The following is a 21137-nucleotide window of genomic DNA, read 5'->3' as shown; positions in this document are numbered from 1 at the left end:
AGCCCATTAAACAAGTTTTCAAGAAACTCCTTGAATTTTTTTTTTATTTTTTATTTATTTATTTTTTTTGAATCAAGGAAAAAAAAAAAAAAAGACTTGTAACCCGTAAATTGAACACTTTTATCAGTTGTTTTATTTTCACAAGAGTGAAAAATGAAAATGGGCCAAAGTTAGAGTTTCTGTACCAATTCCGCCCACGAGAAATATTGGTGGCCCCTTCTCCCTTGCTTCACAATTCCCTTTACACAATGACCAGGTCTAGGTTCTTTTCCCCCAACTCTATTCTCTCTCCTCTCCTACTATATCTTCCAATCCAACCAAACCAACTTCTCTCAACCTCTCTCTTCTTCTCTCAACCTCCTTAACTTCCCAAACAACCCCATCAACTCCCACAATTCCCACTTCATGAGGTCGAATAACAGACACTTCTTCTTCTAAACTTAACATTTTTTTTAAAAATAAAATTATCATTCAATATTCTCCGATTTTTCAGAACAATCCAGAATCAAACCAATGGAAACAGAGAAAATTCCGACGGGTTTCACCTACTTAGGCCGTAATTTCAGCGACCTTAACATAAATGATAACTCCTCGTCCGCCTTTAGCGACTGCAATAGCGACAGGTCCGGCGAATTCTCGTCAGCTACATCCGAAAGCCGTCGCAAACTCTGGCTTTCCTGCGCTAGTGCCGCCGATGATTTCTCCGATGAAATAATTCCTCATTTGGTTTCCGACTTGGAATCTTCCTCAGTCGATGATCAGAAACAAGCTGCCATGGAAATCCGTCTTTTAGCTAAGAACAAGCCTGAAAATCGCCTTAAAATTGCCAGAGCTGGTGCCATCAAACCCCTAATCTCTCTTCTGAATTCCTCCGACCTTCAGCTTCAAGAATACGGCGTAACAGCAATTTTAAATCTATCTCTTTGTGACGAGAATAAAGATCATATTACATCATCCGGTGCAATCAAACCGTTGGTTAGAGCCCTAAAGATTGGGACATCAACGGCGAGAGAGAACGCCGCGTGTGCGCTTCTTCGGCTATCACAGGTCGACGAGAACAAGTCATTGATTGGACGTTCTGGAGCAATTCCAGCTTTAGTAGATCTATTAGAAAATGGTGGAATTAGAGCCAAAAAGGATGCATCAACTGCACTTTACTCTTTATGTTCCGTAAAAGAAAACAAGATCAGGGCCGTTGAAGCAGGGATCATGAAACCGTTGATTGAATTGATGGCGGATTTTGGGTCCCACATGGTGGATAAATCGGCTTTTGTGTTGAGCTTATTGGTGTCGTTGCCGGAGGCGAGATCAGCGTTGGTCGATGAGGAAGGGATTCCAGTATTGGTAGAGATAGTTGAAGTTGGGTCTCATAGACAAAAGGAGATTGCGGCCGCGATTTTGCTGCAATTATGTGAAGACAGTGTTGTGTATAGGACTATGGTGGCGCGTGAAGGTGCAATTCCGCCGTTGGTTGCCTTGTCCCAGTCGGGTACTAGCCGGGCCAAGAGGAAGGTTAGTTCTTTTTTATCTATTTATTATTGCCTTACTATTTTATTGATTCACATTTTAGATATTTTACTCAAATCAAATATCAGTGATGCAACTTGCCAAATTTTGTGTCAAAAAAAAGGAAAAAAAATTGCCAAATTCAAATCAATTTTGTTAATATATATATATATATATTTTTAATACTACCTCCGTTACACATTATTTGCAACGATGTGACATAAAGTATAGAGGGAAAATGTCTAATCGTTGCAAATAATATGTAATGGAGGTAGTATGATTTTGCATTGTTGCATATATTGTTGGTTGAAATGTAAACCAATTTTAAATTTTATCATTCATTTGATTAATTCTTAACCAGTTGAAAAAAACTGAAAATTAAAATAACATTCTAGTTACAAATATACTAAGGAGTGTTTTGTTTTTGTGTAGTTGTGTATTATTAGTATAAATAATACAGAGTATTAGAATCTAATATTTATTTGCCGCCCATTGCCGAAATTCTTATATAAGTATACAATGAGCTAACTGATTTTTTTTAAAAATAATAATTATATATATTCAATCTTGGTATATTTATTGTTTGATGTTACTCCGTATGATGGAACTATCTTTGAAAAATTCCTAGATTTGGACCAGCAATGTTCAGAGTATTTAATAATGAAATGTACTTCACAAAATTTCGTTAAGGGTTGTTTTGTTAAAATTTTAAGTATTTGCTCATCAAATAAATGTTTGAAATATTTGCACGTCCTTATTGGATGATTTTGTTAGTTGCCATTGAACTCTTGGACTCTTGGTAGGTTTTTCAGTTACATTAATTATCAATTTGTTAAACTTCTTCCGTACTTTATACTCTGAGTATCGATTTTTTAAGATTTTAAATAAGATGTCAATTCAATTGAACCAAAATTCTATGTATTTTAGTACATCAATTATTTTCAATCTAATTAGTACTGTGGTAGCTGGCACATTTAGGTAAGATTACCTTGATTAAGTTTCAATTTTGGACTATCACAAACTGATACTCAAATTCAAATTTGCTCAAAGGGTGAACTAGTAGAACACAATTTTATTTTATTTTTTTTTTTAAAAAAAAAAACTCTATTTTTTTGGACACAATTTGATTCTATCACTGTTTACAAAATTAAAATGACTTCTACTTGTGGTTTTGTATATCAATATACAGTATAAATTTTTAATTGTTACAATTTTGGCCTATTACTTCCTCCGTTTTTAAATACTTGCTCCATTTCTCCATGCACGGAGTTTTAAGAGAAATTGGAGAAAGTAATAAAATATGGAGGTAATGGGGTTGTTGAGGGAATAAAAAATTATAAAAAGCAAAAGTAGTGGAAAAATAAGAGGAGAGAGAGTATTATGTTTGGTCCATTAAGTATGAGAAATAAATTAAATATTGTAAAAGGTTTCCAAAAAAGGTAATGGAGTAAGTATTTAAAAACGGCCGAAAAAGTAAAGTGGAGCAATTATATAGAAACGGAGGGAGTAATAATGAAAGACGGAAATTGATTTAGGCACACCCTTAATTGATTTAGGCACACCCCAATGTGAGAAGAGCATCGAAAACTGTGCTCGGACAAAGGGGTGTGCCAAAATCAATTTAGGGTGTACCAAAATCATTTCTCATGAACAAAATTAATTTAGGGTGTGCCAAAATCATTTCCCATAAAAGATGTTGGAAATATAGAGTAAAGACAGACGTTATAATTTACGAGTAAGTGAAAAAGAAGACAGAAAAGTAAGAAAATAAAGCGACAGTGAGTAAATAAGTAGAAAATCCTGAGTCATGTTTGTGGAAAGTTGAGGTGGAGGCTTCAGGATCACTATGCCGTTGTATTATTTGCTAGAAATACGGAGAAATCCTTGTCATTTTGTCAGTTTTCACCAAATTTAAAAAGATTTCTTACCTAACATACAAATCCAAGCGGACGCCTATTTCATCACTCATCTCGCATTACTTTCTGGATTTTTATTTTAAGAAAACTACAGTACTATTTACCTTTTTCTTTTTTACATTTTTATATATTCTTACAATATTGTTGACAGTAATATACTACTACTTCAAAATTGGTTAAGTATTTCAAAATTATGCCAGAAAAAAAAAATGATTTATATTTACTCTATACATTATGATTAATTCAACAATATAACGTGTAAAGTGTGGACGGTCAATGTTTCTCGTTTTATAATTAATCAAACCATTATAACTAATGTGTAACAAAGATATCTTTGTTCAAAAAAGGAAAAAGAAAAATATTGTGGTAGACTAGAAGTAATGTACTATTATAATCCTGTTAGCCCCACTAATTGACCTACTTATTTCCACAATTTTTTTGTAATCACATTATCTTTCGTGTTTGAAAAATAAGGAACAATTTTGATTTTATCTTGATGTTATTGTGGTTTTATATGAAATAAATAGAACTCTAGAGATCAAAGGAAGTACACCATTAATTACAGGCGAAGTGATAAGTCAACCTATGAAATTTAGTAGATTACTATAAATTTTGTCAAGGTATGGGTTTATAATCTTTATACTACCTCCGGTCCAAGTTAGTTGCAACTTTGGAATATTTTATATCTCACAAATAATACCCCAAAGTTACAACTAACTTGGACCGGAGGTAGTATATGGTTAATTGGTGATAAATAGCGAGCATAATTCAAATTAAAGATCTTGAGATTTTTGCAAATCTAGGAGAGTGGACTAGTCACCATACTGCACCTCTGCCGTAGCTTTGATCTCAAGTAGGGGTGTCAATCGGTTTTGCGGTTCGGTTTATCGGTTTTCGGTTTACAACGGATTGGTTTTTAACGGGTTGGAATTATTATCGGGTCAGTTCGGTTTATCGGTTTTAAATAATTTCGGGTCGATTCGGTTAGGTTTGTTTTTATTACAGTTTCTTTTCGGGTCGGATTCTAATCGGGTTGGGTTATAATTGGTTCGGGTCATAATCGGTTCGGGTTAAAGTCGGTCGGTTTAAAAACGATGTTTGTCAGTTTAAAGCGGGTTTTGAGTCAAAACATATCGGGTCCTAATCGGGTCGGGTTGTAATCGGTTCAAGTCATAATTGGCTCGAGTTGAACATAGTCGGTTTGACAACTGGTTTTGCCAGTTTTAAACGGGTTACGTTAACGTATATATCCTAGTATATCCTCAACATTCTATAATTAGTTATTCCAATAGATCATACGGAGTATTAATTAGTTGTTTAGCTTTAATCCCTTTTCTGTATAAAGATTTCCAGGATCAAATAATAATAACAAATCTAGAGTTAGCTTTTGATTCAGATTTTTTTTAATATAATATAGTGTTCGGCTTTAAGTTACAGGTTGTAAATGATTTGGGTTTATTAGGTTTTTGTCGGGTTTAATCGGTTTCGGTTTACAATGGGTCGGGTTGCTATTGGGTTCGGAAGTACTTGGTTCGGGTTGTTCTCGGTTTCGGGTTGTATCAGTTCTGCTTGATAATGGGTAAGGTTCATTAACGGTTCTCAAACATTCGGATCGGTTCAGTTTCAGGTTTTAAAAAATCGGGTCGGGTCGGTTTACGGTTTGAAAATAACAGGTTCATAGCGGTTCGGTTCCTTTTCGGAACAGTTCGAAACGGTTCGGATTCACCAGTTCGGGTCGGTTTTTGACAGCTCTAATCTCAAGTATTCCATATGGAAGGCACGTTTGATGCCATTTGTGAAATATTTATTTGCTTTTTCTTTTGGCCATCAAAAATTTATTCTCTTTTAAAATTAAACTATTGACTACTCATGATACATAGGAACCTGGCTTGCTTTTTTAAATAAAAAATTTGTTTTTTTAATAATAGTGAAACATTGTAGATAGAGAACTAGGACCTTTATTGAGTGGTTGACATTTAACACGTGTTTTACAATAATTTTGGGGAAAATTAGTGGGATCTCCTATTTACATAACTTCCTTATTCCATTGTGTTCTCGTCACCCCAACGTTTATGCTTAAGAACTTTCTCCCGGGAATAATGTTTTTGGTGAAATTTAAAAAAAGACAATAGTTAAGAAACCTCTTGGGGGCGTTAGATAAGATAATTAAAAGTAAAAATATAAAATTAAAATAAATATTAATTACATTTATTTACGCGTATATACATTTTCAAATTTATACTACTTTAGGAAGTATTTTAAATGTTTATCTAATGCATGCCCCAATAGTATTTGTTAGCAATATTCTATTAAAAAAATAATAATATCTATACTATATATCTATACTATATATTAAAAGTCGTTCCCAATCAAGATTACACGCCATATGTCACCCTCTATTTCACCAACAGGATGCCACGTCATTCAATTAAAACCCAATCAGATGCCATGTCAACCAATTAGAAATATGAACAGTACATGTCAATTAAAAATTGTTTATGTTAAGAATTGAACTTGGGTCCATTGAAAAAAAAACAAATAATTATATTGAACTTGGGTCCATTGAAAAAAAAACAAATAATTATACCATCTTTCCTATCTAATATTTTTGTTTATTCATTCTTCTTAAATATAGTTTATGTAGACCATTGGAGTGTATTTATTTGTACTTTTATATTTGTTATTTGTTAAGTAGTATTCCATACTAGATAATGTACATAAAAATTAAACTAAAAGTCAAATTCATCAACATAAAACATAATACATGAAAACTATATACCACAATAATATTTCAATTATCAACTCGGGCCATTGACCAGGCTGAACACTAGTTTTAGTTTAAAAAATTGAATAAAACAAAGATTATAGCAAACTAAAAAAAATTAGAAAAGTTCAAAAAGAAAAGTTGAATAAAAAATAGTTGTATAACCTCCTATTTTTTTTAATTACAACTTTGCAATATTTTATACCTCTCAAATAATACCCAAAGTTGTAACTAAAAAGAAAAAAAATAGATAAAAAAAATAAAAAATCAGAGGTACTATATTATATGGAGTATTATGAGATTGGAGGAGTTTTGTTAGTTAATATTGAATAGAAAATTATTTAATGTCCTGCTTGTATGATAAATTTAGAGGCAAATTTAGAGAGATGCATACGAAGGGGTCAGGTTTTATTTATGAATGAAGAGAGAAAGCTTCATAGAAAGAACTTCCTCATTATTATTACTAGAGTGTACCCGTGCAATGCACGGGATATATATTTTATAGAATGATATTACAAAAAAAAATCTAATCATGGGAGATTATAGTTTTTTTTTTTTTTTGTTTGTAATATTGAGTAAAATGGATAGTATGTGTGTTATTAGGAAAAATATTATTAAAAAAAATAATAGTGGAAGTTATTTGGAGAATTTTTTTTTTTGTTTGTTTTTAAAAAGAAGGTGGAAGTTATTTGGATTAAAGAGGATAATGCAAAAAAAAAAAAAAAAAAATAAATAAAAAAGAAAAAAGGGAGTGCATAAGAATTAAGGATTGAGGTTTTAGAGAAACCTCATTAACTTACTCTTCAATTATATATTAGATTTTTTTTGGTGTGCACCATACACCCATTTTATGAGCCGTATAGTGTAAAAAACAAGGGAGTGAGGGACGGAGCAACTTTTAAAGAGGAAGATAGTATATTGAATTATGTTCTAGATCTAGAAGCTAAGGATTTATTTGGCATTGTTTTTTGTTTTTTGTTTTTTGTTTTCATTTTTCAGGGAATAAGTAAAAGGTGTTTTCACTTTTCTGTTATCAGTTTTTAAAATTATCATAATATATTTTTTACACTGTCACTTTTCGGATTAGCTTGTTTCTTAATGTATTTTATACTTTTACTAACTTGGTTTAATTTTTGGCAAAATTTATTACTATTGTTCCCTCTTATCCCACAATATTTACAAATTTATATTCGCCCTCTTACTCGCACTTCTGACATCAATATACTCTTCAATTCCTATATTCTCTTGAAAATAATACACCTCAAGATTAAACATGGAGCTTGAACATTTTTGTACTACACCCGATTTAGAGTATTAATTCCCTTATGAAAAAAGAATAATATACAATTAAGGATTTTGTTTAAGCAAAACATAAACTATTATTATATACATATATATAGTATTTATGAGTGAATCAAATTATACAGTACTCTGCAAGTCATAATACTCCTAATTATGAAAGAATAATTTGAATAAATCTAATAACCATTATTCTTAAATTTTTGTCTGGTAATTTGTTACAAGTATGTTCATACATTATTAAACTTTTCCATGGAAAATCATTATGGTCTTATGTTCATAAAAAAAGAAATAAAAAATTATGGAATACTAATTATAGGTAACAAACTAACTATTAACAACTCAATTAATTTGAGATGTCGGAGATTATTACAATATGCTATATAATGTAGTTTGGCATAACTACTTGACCAATCAACCTGTCTTCTTTTAAGCATAAATTATTGGGTGTCAATGTGAAATGAACCTTTCCACATCGAAGAGGTAGGGGACACTATTATTTAGCGAATATAATGTATGTATGAATGTTATCTTCTTGTTTTATTTTGGCTTTCCCTATTTGTTGGATGCTAGTTTTGTGACATAATATAATGCTGATGTTGCTGTTTATTGTGGGACAGGCGGAGACATTGATTGAGCTTCTACGGCAACCAAGATCCGGCAACGCCGCTGCCAGAGACATTTGATTGTCTCAGTCCATTCTGTCCCACATGCCCTGCGTCCTCCTTACCCACCTTTTATATTCTCCTTTTTTACTATTGTGTTTCTCTCCTCTCCTCTCAGCCCCCCCTTTTTAACGTGTTTGTGGCAGAGAGTGTGTGTGCGTGTATGTGTGTGTCTACCTGAAGCCATGAATAGGGGCTTAACCTCCTTTACCAAGGGGTCCTGTTTTCTAATCAGGTGATGGGAACTTGTCGAAAAGGAGTCTAGCTAGGGTTTGTGCTCAAATGCGTGTATATACGCTTGTAAAAGTTGTTTTAGATCGTGGAAGTATTATATATAATCAATAGCTTGTCTCTTAGAAGGGGCGAGGTTAGAAAAAGAGAAGAAAATGAAAACTATAGAAGAAAAAAAGATTAATGAAAAAAAAAAAAAATTACAGTGTATAGTTTGTTTTCAGGTTTGTAAAGAGAAACAAATGAGCAAAGAAATTATGAGAGATGTTGGAGTCTCCTTTTCTTTAATTTAATTTGGGTTTATAAATGTTTCCTTTGTTGGGAAACATTTTTGTTTTATTAAATGAATGGGTGTTCCAATTTGGCATTTCCATTAAAAAAAGTTGGCAGCTTCCCGCAACTAGTAACCTTTTTTTTAAAGAATCTCCCTAATCCCCCGTGCCTATAAACAAGGGAAGATTGGGTACTTCCATCATTTGTTAATTAAAAGCAAATGCTATCAGATAAGAAAGTATTGTCTGCCTTCATAATGAGATTAACTTGCAGAAAAGGAACTTTATTAATGTTGGCTTTTACACTAATTTTTTTTCTTTTTGCTTTTTTTAAAATAAAAAAAAAAACAACTTTTGCTACGAAAGTTGAAAGAGACATATGGTTACAAACTTACAAATGAAATTTGTCAAAAATAAATCAATGTTATCATAGTTAACTCAAAATTAGAGGTGTCAAATCGGGTACCCAGATGGAGTTTGGGTTGGCCGACGACGGATCGGGATGTTTGGGTTGGGTAATGATGGGTCATTTTAATCTTAAAAACCAACTCAAATCGGGTTGAGCTTCATCAGATTCAGGTTAAAGTTGAGTTCAAGTATGGTCGGATACCGAATTAGGTCGAGTCAAATTCAAATCGAGTCATATCGTGTTAAGATGAAGTCGGATCCGGATTTTATTGGGTTTATTTGGGTCAAAGTGAATTTATTTGACTTTGGATCGGGTCATTTACAATTCGATTAGATCTTTGTTCAAATCAATTCAGTTCTGGTTAAAATTTGAATGTGATTGCTTCGATACAAAAATAATGGGTTAACTTATTACTTTATATTAAATTGTTGCAAATAATATGAAACGAAGGTAGTACAACACTCTTTACTGAATTACTTCATTAATATGACATGTTAAAATCGAGCATATTGTATACAATAATCACCCCGGATCATATACGAGTCAACTTTGCAAGTTATTGCTTCCATGTGAATTGTGGTACTCGAATAAATGATATTGTTGTATCCACTTATCTAATTAGCTACATTATTTAGGTATATAATGATAATATGGGATTTTTTGACTTTAGAGTACTAAAATCATGGATTAATTCACTATTATATCGATCAATGTACCGTTCCTATAATGTTGACTCAATTCAAACATATTCTTATTGCTTTGCTTTACTTTTGTGGTATCTCATTCATTCGGAGTATCAATTATCATTCCTTTCTGTGACTCCCTTCTTTAATTTGTTCTCTCTACAAATTCTACAATTCACAACTTGAATGTTGACTCTAGAAAAACTTCATCAAACAACGTAACTCAAATGTAAGGATATGATTCCAAGGTTGAGCCATCAAACATTCTCTATCACGAATGTACCAGTGGTAAAGAATTTGATTTCAAGATAGAACAAAAAGTTATGTTTAGAAACAAGTTGGGTTTAATTGAATTATGAGTGATTTCGGGTCGGTTTTAATTGGGTCATGGGAAGTTTCAAATCGGATAATTAAAGGTCGGGTAAAAAGTGGTATTTATTCGGGTCTAAATGGTTTCAGATAGATTTCATTTCGGGCTAGATCGAATTCAAACCTTATATTATCGGGTCTTATTGGTTTCAGTTTAAATATGAGTCGATTCCAAATTGGGTTTGGATCATAAATTATCAGGTGGAGTCGGTTTCGAGATAACGTCGAGTCGACTCTAGATCGGATTCGGATAAAAAATATCCGGGTCCTACCAGTTCGAAAACAGTTCGGTTTCAAGTAAACCTTTCGGGTCGGGTAAGTTTTTGACACCCCTACTCAAAATAAGTCAATATGTACTTTAACCAAAGTTAAATTAATGTGTCATAATTGAGTCTTAGCCTATTGAAAATCAATTAATCTAGAAAAAATTGAAACAAATAATTTCACGTTTGCCGCATCTTTTCAAAACAATACTCCCTCCGTTTCATAATGTTAGTCCCATATGGAATCAATCACATAAAATAAGAAAACAAATATATTTGGAATCTAACATTAAAGTACATCATAATTAATAATTAGATTACTTTATTTAACTTTTTAATTTTTTTTATTAGGAAAGCACAAGTCATAATTGTATAATTTAAGGTAAAATTTTCCTTACTTAGAGTCATGTCATCAATCCACAATCAATTAATTCCAAAAACAATCATGTTATAAATGAATTATATTCAATATGGGTAGATGTTTTTGAAACGCCCAAAATAGTGTATGGGACTAACATTATGAAACGGAGGGAGTATTATATTTTTGAACTTTGAAAACAATTTTACCTTATTGGAGATATTTTAGGATATTGTTAGTTGTTATTATTGTGATACGTTGAGATAATTTTTTAGGTAAATATCTTATGTGAAAATATGATAGGATATTGTGGAATATTAGGGTAATGTCAACTAGGGGTGAGCAAAAAATATGAGCACCCGCTTTTGAAATTGGAATCGGTTAGGACCCGGCAGATCTGGACCTGGAATTGGTCTCGGTGGATCCGGGACCGATTCCAAAAAAAATAGGATCCGATTTGAACCAGTTCCAAATCCAAAGTCCAAATATTTAAGACTCGCTACCACCCGGGTACCCGGTTTTTACAATAATGAATCTAGTAAATTGGATATGGTTTTATAGACTTTATGAATTTTTCCCACCCGAAGCCCAATATTTAAAGGACTAAGGCCCCGTTCTTTTGAGCATATGGGCAGAGCATAGCAGATTTCAGCAGAGCAAAGGAGATTTCAGTAAAGCCGAGCCGAGCAGAGCAGAGCAGATTTCATTATTATTATTATTTTTATTGTTATTGTTATTGTTATTACTACTACAACTACTATTACTACTACTATTATTACTATTACTAATATTATCGCATTATTATTATAATCATTAAATTTTACTATTAAATAATAATTATTATTCTTATATTAATTATAATAATAATAATTATTATTATTAAATATTATTTAATTATTAATATTATTATTATTGTTATTATTATTATAATAATATTATTAATTTTAATATTATTATTATTATTAGAAATTAATAAATATTATTTTTATTAAAAATTAATAATTTGTATTATCTTTGAATATTAGTTATTATCTTAATATTCATTTTTATTATAAAAAATCAATTATTATTATAATTAATATTATTAATTATAAGTATTACTATTACTATTATTATTATTAAATATTAAACATTAATTATTATTATTAATATTATAATTAATAAATATTAATTATTATTATTATTATTATTAAATATTAATTGTTATTATTATTATCATTATTAAATATTAATTATTTATTATTATTATTATTAAATATTAATTATTTATTATTATTAAATATTAATTATTTGTTATTATTATTAAATATTACTTATTGTTATTATTAAATATTAATTATTTATTATTATTATTAATTAAATATTCAGTATTAATTTTAAGCCGAGCAGAGCAGGGCAGGGCAGGGCAGGGCAGAGCAGTGTAGAGTAGATTGAAGCAGAGCAGAGCAGAGGGGCTTAAGCCTCCATCTATAAAACCCCAACATTCTTTCAATCCCTCAGCCTCCATCCCTCTTCTTTCACATCTCCCTTCATTTTCTCTCTCCATATCTCTATTGCAATAATGACAAAACTAACTTCATTTTCTCACTCCCAAGTCATTATTTTCATTCTTCTTCTCTGATTTCCCCCTTTCTCTCTGTCTAAACTTTTCTAATGATTCAATAAGTCTTATAAATGGTGATGTTGATCTCACTAAAACCAACACTATGTGTACGGGGTAATACCAACAACGTGAGTATTTAGCCGATAAGAGTCTTACATTATTAATCAACCAGGAATTAGTAAATTAGCTTAACATCCATAAAGACTGCTTCTCGGCCACGTGGAGAGGTGTTTAAACCAACTAGTCAGGAGAACAGTATACTCGAGCTCGGAATCCGAGCAGATAACCTTTTCATTCCACACGTTTACGCTCCGAATCCTTACTAACTTAAGCTTCGGAGGCGGACCACCGACCATTCGGTGCTCCGTTGTTTTGCAGGTACAGGCGTCCGAGTTGAGCACCCAATCTTAGTGTTGTAACTCTCCTGAGGGACACAGAAAACCCTGAAACATTTGGCGCCGTCTGTGGGGAGAGTACCTCTAAGATGGCCTCACAGGAAACTGTACCAACTCCAGAAACCAATCGGCCTCCAGAGACCAATCGGTCCCTGGAAGATGTGTTGGTCCAAACGGACCATGACTCAGGTGACGACGGTGACGTCGAAACCTATACTGCCCGAGATGGGTCTTTCATTTTTAGGCGCATCCGCAGCAAGGAAAAGCGGGAGCGCACTCATTCTCAGACTGCTCCGAGCATAACAGCCGGATAGTCAACAAAGCCGGTTGATCCTACCCAGGCGGCAGGATCATCCCCAGTAACCCGAGACGAGCTCATGAAGCTTGTGAGCAGTCTCCGAGGTGAGATTTAACAACTCACCGACAAGAAGTCGGCTACTCCTAGAAAGGAGCATTCAGCCAAGAATTCAGCCCAGGTGGGCAACAATAAATCGATCAGGGACCGACAGCCGACTCCTCATCCTGCCCCTAAGGAGAAGGCTCGGCCTTAGTTTGACCTTACCAGACTCCGTTTCCCAGAAACGGGTAAAAGAAAAGCCATTAGGCATGTTCAACCGGATGTTAGCAAGAAAACATTCTCTGACGCTCGACATTACATCGAGTAGAAGAGGAATGAGCTTTCAGAGTCGGCTTCAACGTCGACTTATCATGATAGCTTCCAGACTACCTCTTTGAGGTATTCACAATCTGTGCATGCGACTCCAGTAAGCAGCCCTCGGGTTTAAGCTGGACCTCATGTAATCCAGTCGGCTCGGTACATGGCTCAGCCATTGTACCAGTCGACTGCCCAACCTTATATTCAACCTCCCTTCTTTGGGGGGCAGGCGGCATCCGGCTATCAGCCCATGGACTAGCAGCTTAGGCTGCAACACCTTGGAGATCAACCATCTGCCTTCTCCAAGGAAATAACCGAAGCCGAACAACCGACCAAGGTTAAAAATGTGTTGGTTGGGACCTATGATGGGACCACCAACCCTGAAGACCACCTGTTAGCATACACCCACCTCATGTATTTACAGGGGTTGGATGATGCCGCATGGTGTCGCTGTTTTCCTGCCACCCTGAAGGGCATAGCCCAGCAGTGGTTTGACAATCTGCCGGCTGGTTGCATCAATAGCTTCAAGACGCTTGCGTTCTTGTTTGCTTCTAACTTCTCTATGAACATCCCTACCAAAAAGACAAGCCTTGATCTTGGAAATGTACAGCAGGGAGATAGAGAAGGCCTGCGTTCCTACGTCAGGCGGTTCAATCTGGTGAGAATCCAGATCCATGGGCTGTCTGATGAGGTCGCCTTTACAGACTTCTTCAAGGGTCTGAAGGACGGTTCTACTTTCAAGTATGAACTCGTCCGCAAACAAATCTTTACCTTGCAGGGGGCACTGCGAGAGGTGGAAGCCTATATACAGGCGACCGAGCTCTGCTCCTCCAGCAAGCAGTCGGACTCTAAAAGGTCCGACCGACAGAAGGAGAGTCGGTCTGCTCAGCCGGCTCCTAAGCCAGAAGAGAGCAAAAAGAAAAAACAATCTCGGCCGTTGATAACTCCGATCAGCCGGCCCAGAAGAAGAAGAAAGAGTGGAAACCGTACGTCCCAAGGTACGAGTTCCACAAGGACTGCTGCTCCATCCTTTTGGAAATATACGATCGGCTGACTCTTGAGAAGCCGACTCTAATGAGAGGTTCCGCTGAGAATCGGAACAAAAATTAACACTGCCATTTCTATGAGGATTTCGGCCATGACACCAACGACTGTTTCAGCCTCAAACGAGAGCTTGACCGTCTGGCCGACAAAGGACAGCTGAAGTCCTATGTGAAGTCCAAAGTGACTTCAAAGGCGAATCCGGGGCAGTCCGAAAAGAAGACTCCCCAGCCTACTGTTAGTACTAAGACTGATGAAGATCCGGTATATACAATAGCAGGCGGATTCGCCGGGGGTGGCCCGACCATTCGGGGCACCAAGGATCATCTGAACAAGATGATCCATTCTGTTGAAGAGGGAGAGGCGGCAAGCACATCTGCCTTCCCCGAAGTCATCATCACCGAAAAGGACAGAGGCAAAGTCCGTCGGTCGCATGATGACCCTGTGGTCATTGAATGTAAAGTAGCCAACCAACTGGTTGGTCGAATTTTGATAGACACAGGCAGTTCCTCTGATCTTATCAGCCTCAAATTCTTATCCAATCTAAAGTACAAGCCGGATAGCATGATGGAGGTCTCCCACACCCTTGTAGAGTTTGGGGGAGGACTTGTGCATCCAGTCGGACGGATAGACTTGCCCGTCCGCCTGGGAAAGAAGGGAAACGGTTGTCATATGACCATCCGTTTCCTAGTGGTTGAAGAGCTCATTGCTTACAACCTCATCTTTGGCCGACCCACTCTGAACGAGTGCAAGGCCGTCATCATTCCAGCCCTCATGCTTGTCAAGTATGAAAGGGATGATGGCACAGTCGGTTCCCTTAATGGGGACCAAAAGACAGCTCGAGAGTGCTATCTCTCGGACGTCAAGCCCACGGCTGTAGCAACCGTCCGGGGCAAACAAACAATCGACCTTGATGATATCAAGGAAGATTAGGCGGCCCCACCAGTCGAAAAAAAGAGAAAGATTGATCAGCTGGTGGTTAGCAAAAAAGAAAAGTAATAGCAATCACTGACCGGGGAACGGTCAGACGACCTCCGTCCCCAGCCGACTGGTGACCACATTGATATCCCTCTAGACGACACTCGGCCAGAGCGGACTGTTAAGGTGGGGACGGTTGCATTTGCTAAGCTAGGTGACAGCCTGCACCAGCTTCTGAAAGAATTCAAAGACATCTTTGCCTTTGAAGTGGAAGAGATGCCTGGCATCAGCCCGGATCTCGCTGTCCACAAGCTTGCCGTGGATCCCAAAAAGAAGCCCATTCGGCAAAAGAAAAGAAACCACGGGAGGAAAGAAGTCAGGCGACAGCAGCTGAAGTTAAAAAGCTGCTGGACGCCAAGTTCGTTCGGCCATGTAATTTCCCTGAGTGGGTGGCTAACGTTGTGTTAGTATAAAAGCCGAACGGAACTTGGCGGATGTGTGTTGACTACACCGACCTGAACAGAGCATGTCCGAAGGATAGTTATCCATTGCCAAAGATCGACAGTCTGGTCGATTCAACATCCGGACATGCCCTGATGAGTTTCATGGACGCCTATTCAGGCTTCCATCAGATCCCCCTGTGGAAAAAAGATTAAGAAATTAAAAGACGGCATTCGTCACTGATCAGGGGTTGTTCTGCTATACCGTGATGCCGTTTGGTTTGAAGAATGCGCCTGCTACTTTCCAACGAATGATTAATACGGTCTTCATTAATCAAATTGGGAGGAATGTAAAAGCATACATTGATGACATGGTAGTCAAATCCAAACAACAAGCGGATCACCTTGCTGATCTCCGAGAAACATTCGCCACACTCAGGCGGCACAATGTCATGCTAAATCCAAAAAAGTGTGTCTTTGGTGTTGAGTCTGGGCAGTTTCTCGGATTCCTGATTGACCAAAGGGGAATAGAGGCCAACCCTGAGAAAATACAGGCGGTCATCGACATGCAGTTGCTCCGTACTGTGAAAGAAGTGCAAAAACTAACAGGTTATCTGGCGGCCCTGGGGAGATTCCTCAGTCGGTCAGGCGACAAGTATCTCTACTTCTTCCAGGCAATCAGGAAGAAGACCAACTTTGAATGGGGGGATGATGCAAGAGAGGCGGCCTTTCTTTACCGAGGCTTGTTAGCCCTCTGCCCAAAGAGAAGCTCTTCCTGTACTTGGCCGTCTCCGATCATGCCCTCAGCGCCGTTCTCTTAGCTGAAAGAGACGGCACCTAGCTCCCGGTCTATTTCATCAGCCATGTTCTTAGGAACGCTGAGCTTCGGTACCCCGTGGTTGAAAAATTTGGTCTTGCCCTTTACATGGCCATCAATAAGTTGAAACCCTACTTCTTGGCGCATGCGGTATTGGTCTACACTGACCAACCGATCAAGTGACCACTTACAACCTTGGAGTCTTCTGGACGAATGCTCAAATGGGCGATTAAAATGCAAGGATTGGAAATCACTTACGAACCAAGGAAAGCAATAAAGGGCAAGCATTCGCCGACTTTGTTGTGGAAATGACAAGGCCGGTTGCTCCGGACGATACTAGTCAGGTTTGGAAAGTGTATGTGGACGGGAGCTCCACTACGAATGACTGTGGTGTAGGAATTATTTGTCAGTCTCCTGAGGGAGACAAGTATGAGTACGCACTACGATTTAAGTTCTAGGTCTCTAATAATGAGGCCGAGTATGAAGCCCTACTTGCCGGCATTCGATATTGTAAGGCAGCAGGGGCAAAGAAAATTGACGCCTGCTTTGATTCTCAACTGGTCTTACTCCAAGTCAATGGGACGTACGAGGCCACTCATCCGGCCATGATTAAATACTTGCAGGCGGTTAAGGATGAAGTTGGGATACTTAAAGAATTCCATCTAAGGTCTTACTCCAAGTCAATGGCACGCTCCCTAACTCACCACAGGAGGCGGCTGTTCTGAAAAAACGAGCAGCTAACTTCGAGTTGCGACAAGGAGAACTCTTCAGGGCTGGTTTTCTGAAACCCATGTTGAAGTGTGTTACCCATGAGAAGGGTAAAGAAGTCCTCGAAGAGTTGCGTTCGGGATTCTGCACCTCCCATATAGGCGGCAGATCCCTCGTTGCCAAGGCCAGGCGGCTTTACTTCTGGCCGACTCTGGAGTCGAATGCAATGGAGATGGTGAAAAAATGTGATAAGTGCCAAAAATTTTGCAAGCTCATCCATCGTCCGGCTACAGACGTGATGGCCATCCACAGCCCAATACCCTTTGCCAAGTGGGGCATGGACATACTGGGGCCATACACAGCCGCACCAGGCGGCAAGAGCTACATATTGGTGGCTATGGATTACTTTACCAAGTGGGTAGAGGCGGAGGCGGTCAAAAACATCAAGACAAAAGATGTCATTTCCTTCATCTGGAGGAACATTATCACTCATTTCGGGGTGCCCATGTCTATAGTTTTTGACAATGGTCCTCAATTTGAGACGCCTCAACTCAAGACTTGGCTGGGAGACCAAGGGATCTCAAGCTTCTTTGCATCAGTCGGCCGGCCTGAAGCAAACGGCCAGGTCGAGGCCTTTAACAAGTTAATCTCAGACGGGATTAAGAAGAGAATTGAACGGGCTAGTGGCCTTTGGGCGGATGAATTATCACACGTCCTCTGGTCCATCAGAACGACTGCTAAAGGGGCGACTGGAGAAACCCCATTCCTTATGGTGTATGACACAGAAGCTGTCCTGCCCATTGAACACTATGAGCCGACTCTTCGAACCATGTTGTATGACGAAGAGGCGAACTGGGAGGCCATGCATCTAGCATTGGACTCACTTCCGGAGCGCAGGGGCAATGCTGCCTTGCGCCACGAGATATACCGTCTGAGAATGACTCGGGCATACAAGAAAAGAGTACACAAGCGTCCTCTCAAAGTGGGGGACTTTGTGCAACGGAAAATGGAGGCAATCGGTAGGGCTAATGAGCAGGGAAAGTTAACCCCAAATTGGGAAGGCCCTTACCGAATCTATGAGGAAGTAAGAGACGGCACCTACCGCCTGGAAGAACCAGACGGCAAGCAGCTGCCAAGAACTTGGAATGTAGACAACTTAAAAAACTACTACTTCTAAGTACGAATGTAAATACCTCAAATTTTGTTATCTCAAGTTTTGTTAATGAGAATATGCCTTGATTTCCCAACTTGTCTTTTTATTTAAGTTTTTTAGTGTCGCCTGTACAAAATCCAGGCGGCCAATGCATTTGGAAAGCGTCTGTCCCAACAGCAGACGCACTAATCTTTCTGAAGGAGCCAATTGTTTTAAAACAGTCGTTCCTACGAAGTTCATTAAGTCTATGTCAACACTTAACGAATATTTACTTGATCATTTACGAGGCCTAAGGCCAGGTAAAATCATGATGAGGCCAATAGCCGGATATTTATAAACAAATAGAGACCGAATGGTCACAGTCTGCTCCAACATGAGTATAACCGTCTGCTCCAACATGAGTTAGATAACCGGCGACGTCCATTCGGGCGAATTCGTCGAGGAGAAGCATCTCCCATTTGGGTGGCACATTGCTCTACGAATACATCAAGTGGCCCTACCGAATGCTAAGGCAGCATTCACAATCGTTTTTTTTAATCGAAAGTGAAATCTAAAAGGCCAGAAATCTCTAACTATTCTAGCACAGTTTGAATAGTTAGAGATGTGCTTGTTTTTGCTTTAGGGCAAGGCAGGCGGAAAATTCTTGTTAATTTACGAGTTAAGTTAACTACTTAGCACCTAATGAGGCCTTTGTCCAGATGACGCCTGTTACTGCTCAGGCACGGAACAGGCGGACTATATCTTTTGAAGAAAACTTGCTTAAACACTTAGCAAAATAAAGAGAGACCTGTGGGTCGGATGCGCCTGCTCCTTGCTCTTGGGGCAAGACAGGCGGACAATTCTTCTTAAGTTAATTGGCTAAGTTACAAACTTAGCATCTTATCTCAACGAGGCCTACGGCGGATGCGCTTGGTTTTTGCTCATAGGGCAAAACAGGTGGAGGTTTTCCCCTTAGAAAAATTTGCTAAGTTAAAATTTGAGTTTCGTTTGAGCCAATGGCCGAATGAAAACAATAATTTGCTAATTTTGGATGGCCGTCTGTCGTGTAGTTTGGGGCAATCACCATAGTGATTGATTGACTTAGAAACCATACATACTCTTCTAAGTATCAATAATTTCTAAGTCAATCAATCCAATCAACCGAAACCACTCGACATCCGTCCAGGGGAAAGAACATTCGCATGGTATACAGGTTCTAATACTTAGCCAAAAAACATGCAATGAAAAAATTTGCTCGGACAACAATATGAATAACTTCAGCCAAACGGCCGAATGTTTTTGAATTAAAATCCCAATCGCCACCAGAAGACTGGGTAAGATTGTTTGCTGGCAAAGCCAGAGAAATTTTCAGATTACCTGACCCCTTGGTCGGTAAAGATACATGAATACTCGGCACACAGGCCTTAAAAGGAAATACATGGCCATCCGGCCGCAGAAACAGACATTAAGCTTAAATGATCAGGGGAGGTTCTCAGCATTAGCAACCGGCCTGTTGTCCTTCGGCTGCTCTTCATCATTCTTCTCCACCTCCTCCGCCTGATCTCCTTCCTCCCCACTGGAGGATGACTCCCTAGAAGAGTCAGACCCGGAACCTTCCTCGGCCTCAGCAGCAGCCTTAGCTGTATTCTCAGCCTCTTCAATGAGGCGAGCGTTAAATTCCTTGCTGGCCTCATCAAACTTGGACTTCCAAGCCTAATAGTTCGAGTCCGGTTGTACAGCCGCCCAAGTTTCCCACATGATGGCATCATAGTCACTCATCATTTGCTGAACAAGAGTTTCTCTCTCTTGATCAGCCAAGGACTCATACTTGGTCTTCAGCTGCTTCTCCTGGTTGGACAGGCGCTGCTCCAGGCGGGCCACCCTCTGCTTGGCCCTCTCGGCCTCCTTCTTGGCCTCTTGAATAGGCTTAAGCTTATCCTTAAGACTTTTGATTTCGGTCTTAAGGGCAGTGATTTGCAGGCGGGCCGAGTCCAGGTCATTCTTCACCTGCAGATTGGCTTCCGCCTGGGAATACATCATATCAAGCATCAGAAGCTCATTCTGAGCAATATCAAATTGAGCTCTATCCAAGGCGGACTCGGCTCGAGCATTAGCGGCTGTTACCTCTTTGGATTTATCCTTGAGGGGTTGCCTGAGCCCTTGAACGCGCAGCATGGCCTGCAAAAGAGCGGAATGATTAAAACCAGGCGGATAAAAAAAATGCTTAAGTTAAAATTTGTACCTCGCAGAGGTTCCCCAAGATGCCATCCAAGTCCAAGGTGCCGACTCCTCTGACAGACGCCCTGTCATCAGGATCAACCGCCCTCAGCATGGACCTGGCCATCTGGATTACAGTCGGCCTCTGCACAGGGACTGAAGGAGGAAAAAGGTTAGAAAAATAATACAAGTTTATTTAAATGGAAGAACAAAGAAGGCGAATGGTTTTTACCGTCGTCATGTACTTCCTCCACTTTCCCCAGACTTCTCCTCTCTCCTGTTGAGCCGACAGCAGTGGTGGGTTGCTTGAAGCCACCCTTCGATTTGCTGATCTCCTTATCAGCTTCGAAAGAAGAGGTGTCTTGGCCTCTCTTTGGTTTGTGATCTATGTGCATCCGGTCGCCCTTGCTGGATGCGCTCACATCACCCGCCCTAGTCTTTTGGAGTTTAGTGTCGGATGGTTTGGAAGGAGATCT

General features: G+C 38.3%; 1 protein-coding gene across 1 annotated transcript; it reads left to right on the top strand.

Annotated features, from left to right (window-relative positions):
• Nucleotides 1-249: 249 nt before the first annotated feature.
• Nucleotides 250-8674, top strand: LOC145614380 (U-box domain-containing protein 14-like). The gene is made up of 2 exons (XM_081669431.1): nt 250-1512; nt 8106-8674. The coding sequence occupies exons 1-2, from the start codon at nt 514-516 to the stop codon at nt 8169-8171; spliced, it is 1065 nt and encodes a 354-aa protein (XP_081525557.1). The 5' UTR covers nt 250-513; the 3' UTR covers nt 8172-8674.
• The last annotated feature ends 12463 nt before the right edge of the window (nt 8675-21137 follow it).

The sequence above is a fragment of the Chenopodium album genome, chromosome 25 (assembly GCF_948465745.1).
Source record: "Chenopodium album chromosome 25, dcCheAlbu1.1, whole genome shotgun sequence".
In the NCBI taxonomy this organism is placed as follows: Eukaryota; Viridiplantae; Streptophyta; class Magnoliopsida; order Caryophyllales; family Amaranthaceae; genus Chenopodium; species Chenopodium album.
The sequence above is the reverse complement of the archived record's forward strand: the minus strand, read 5'-3'. Positions and strand labels throughout refer to the sequence as shown.

Coding starts and splice junctions, on each gene's coding strand:
- LOC145614380 (XM_081669431.1), top strand. CDS start 514: ATGGAAACAGAGAAAATTCCGACGGGTTTCACCTACTTAGGCCGTAAT. Junction 1,513..8,105: donor CTAGCCGGGCCAAGAGGAAG/GTTAGTTCTTTT, acceptor ATTGTGGGACAG/GCGGAGACATTGATTGAGCT.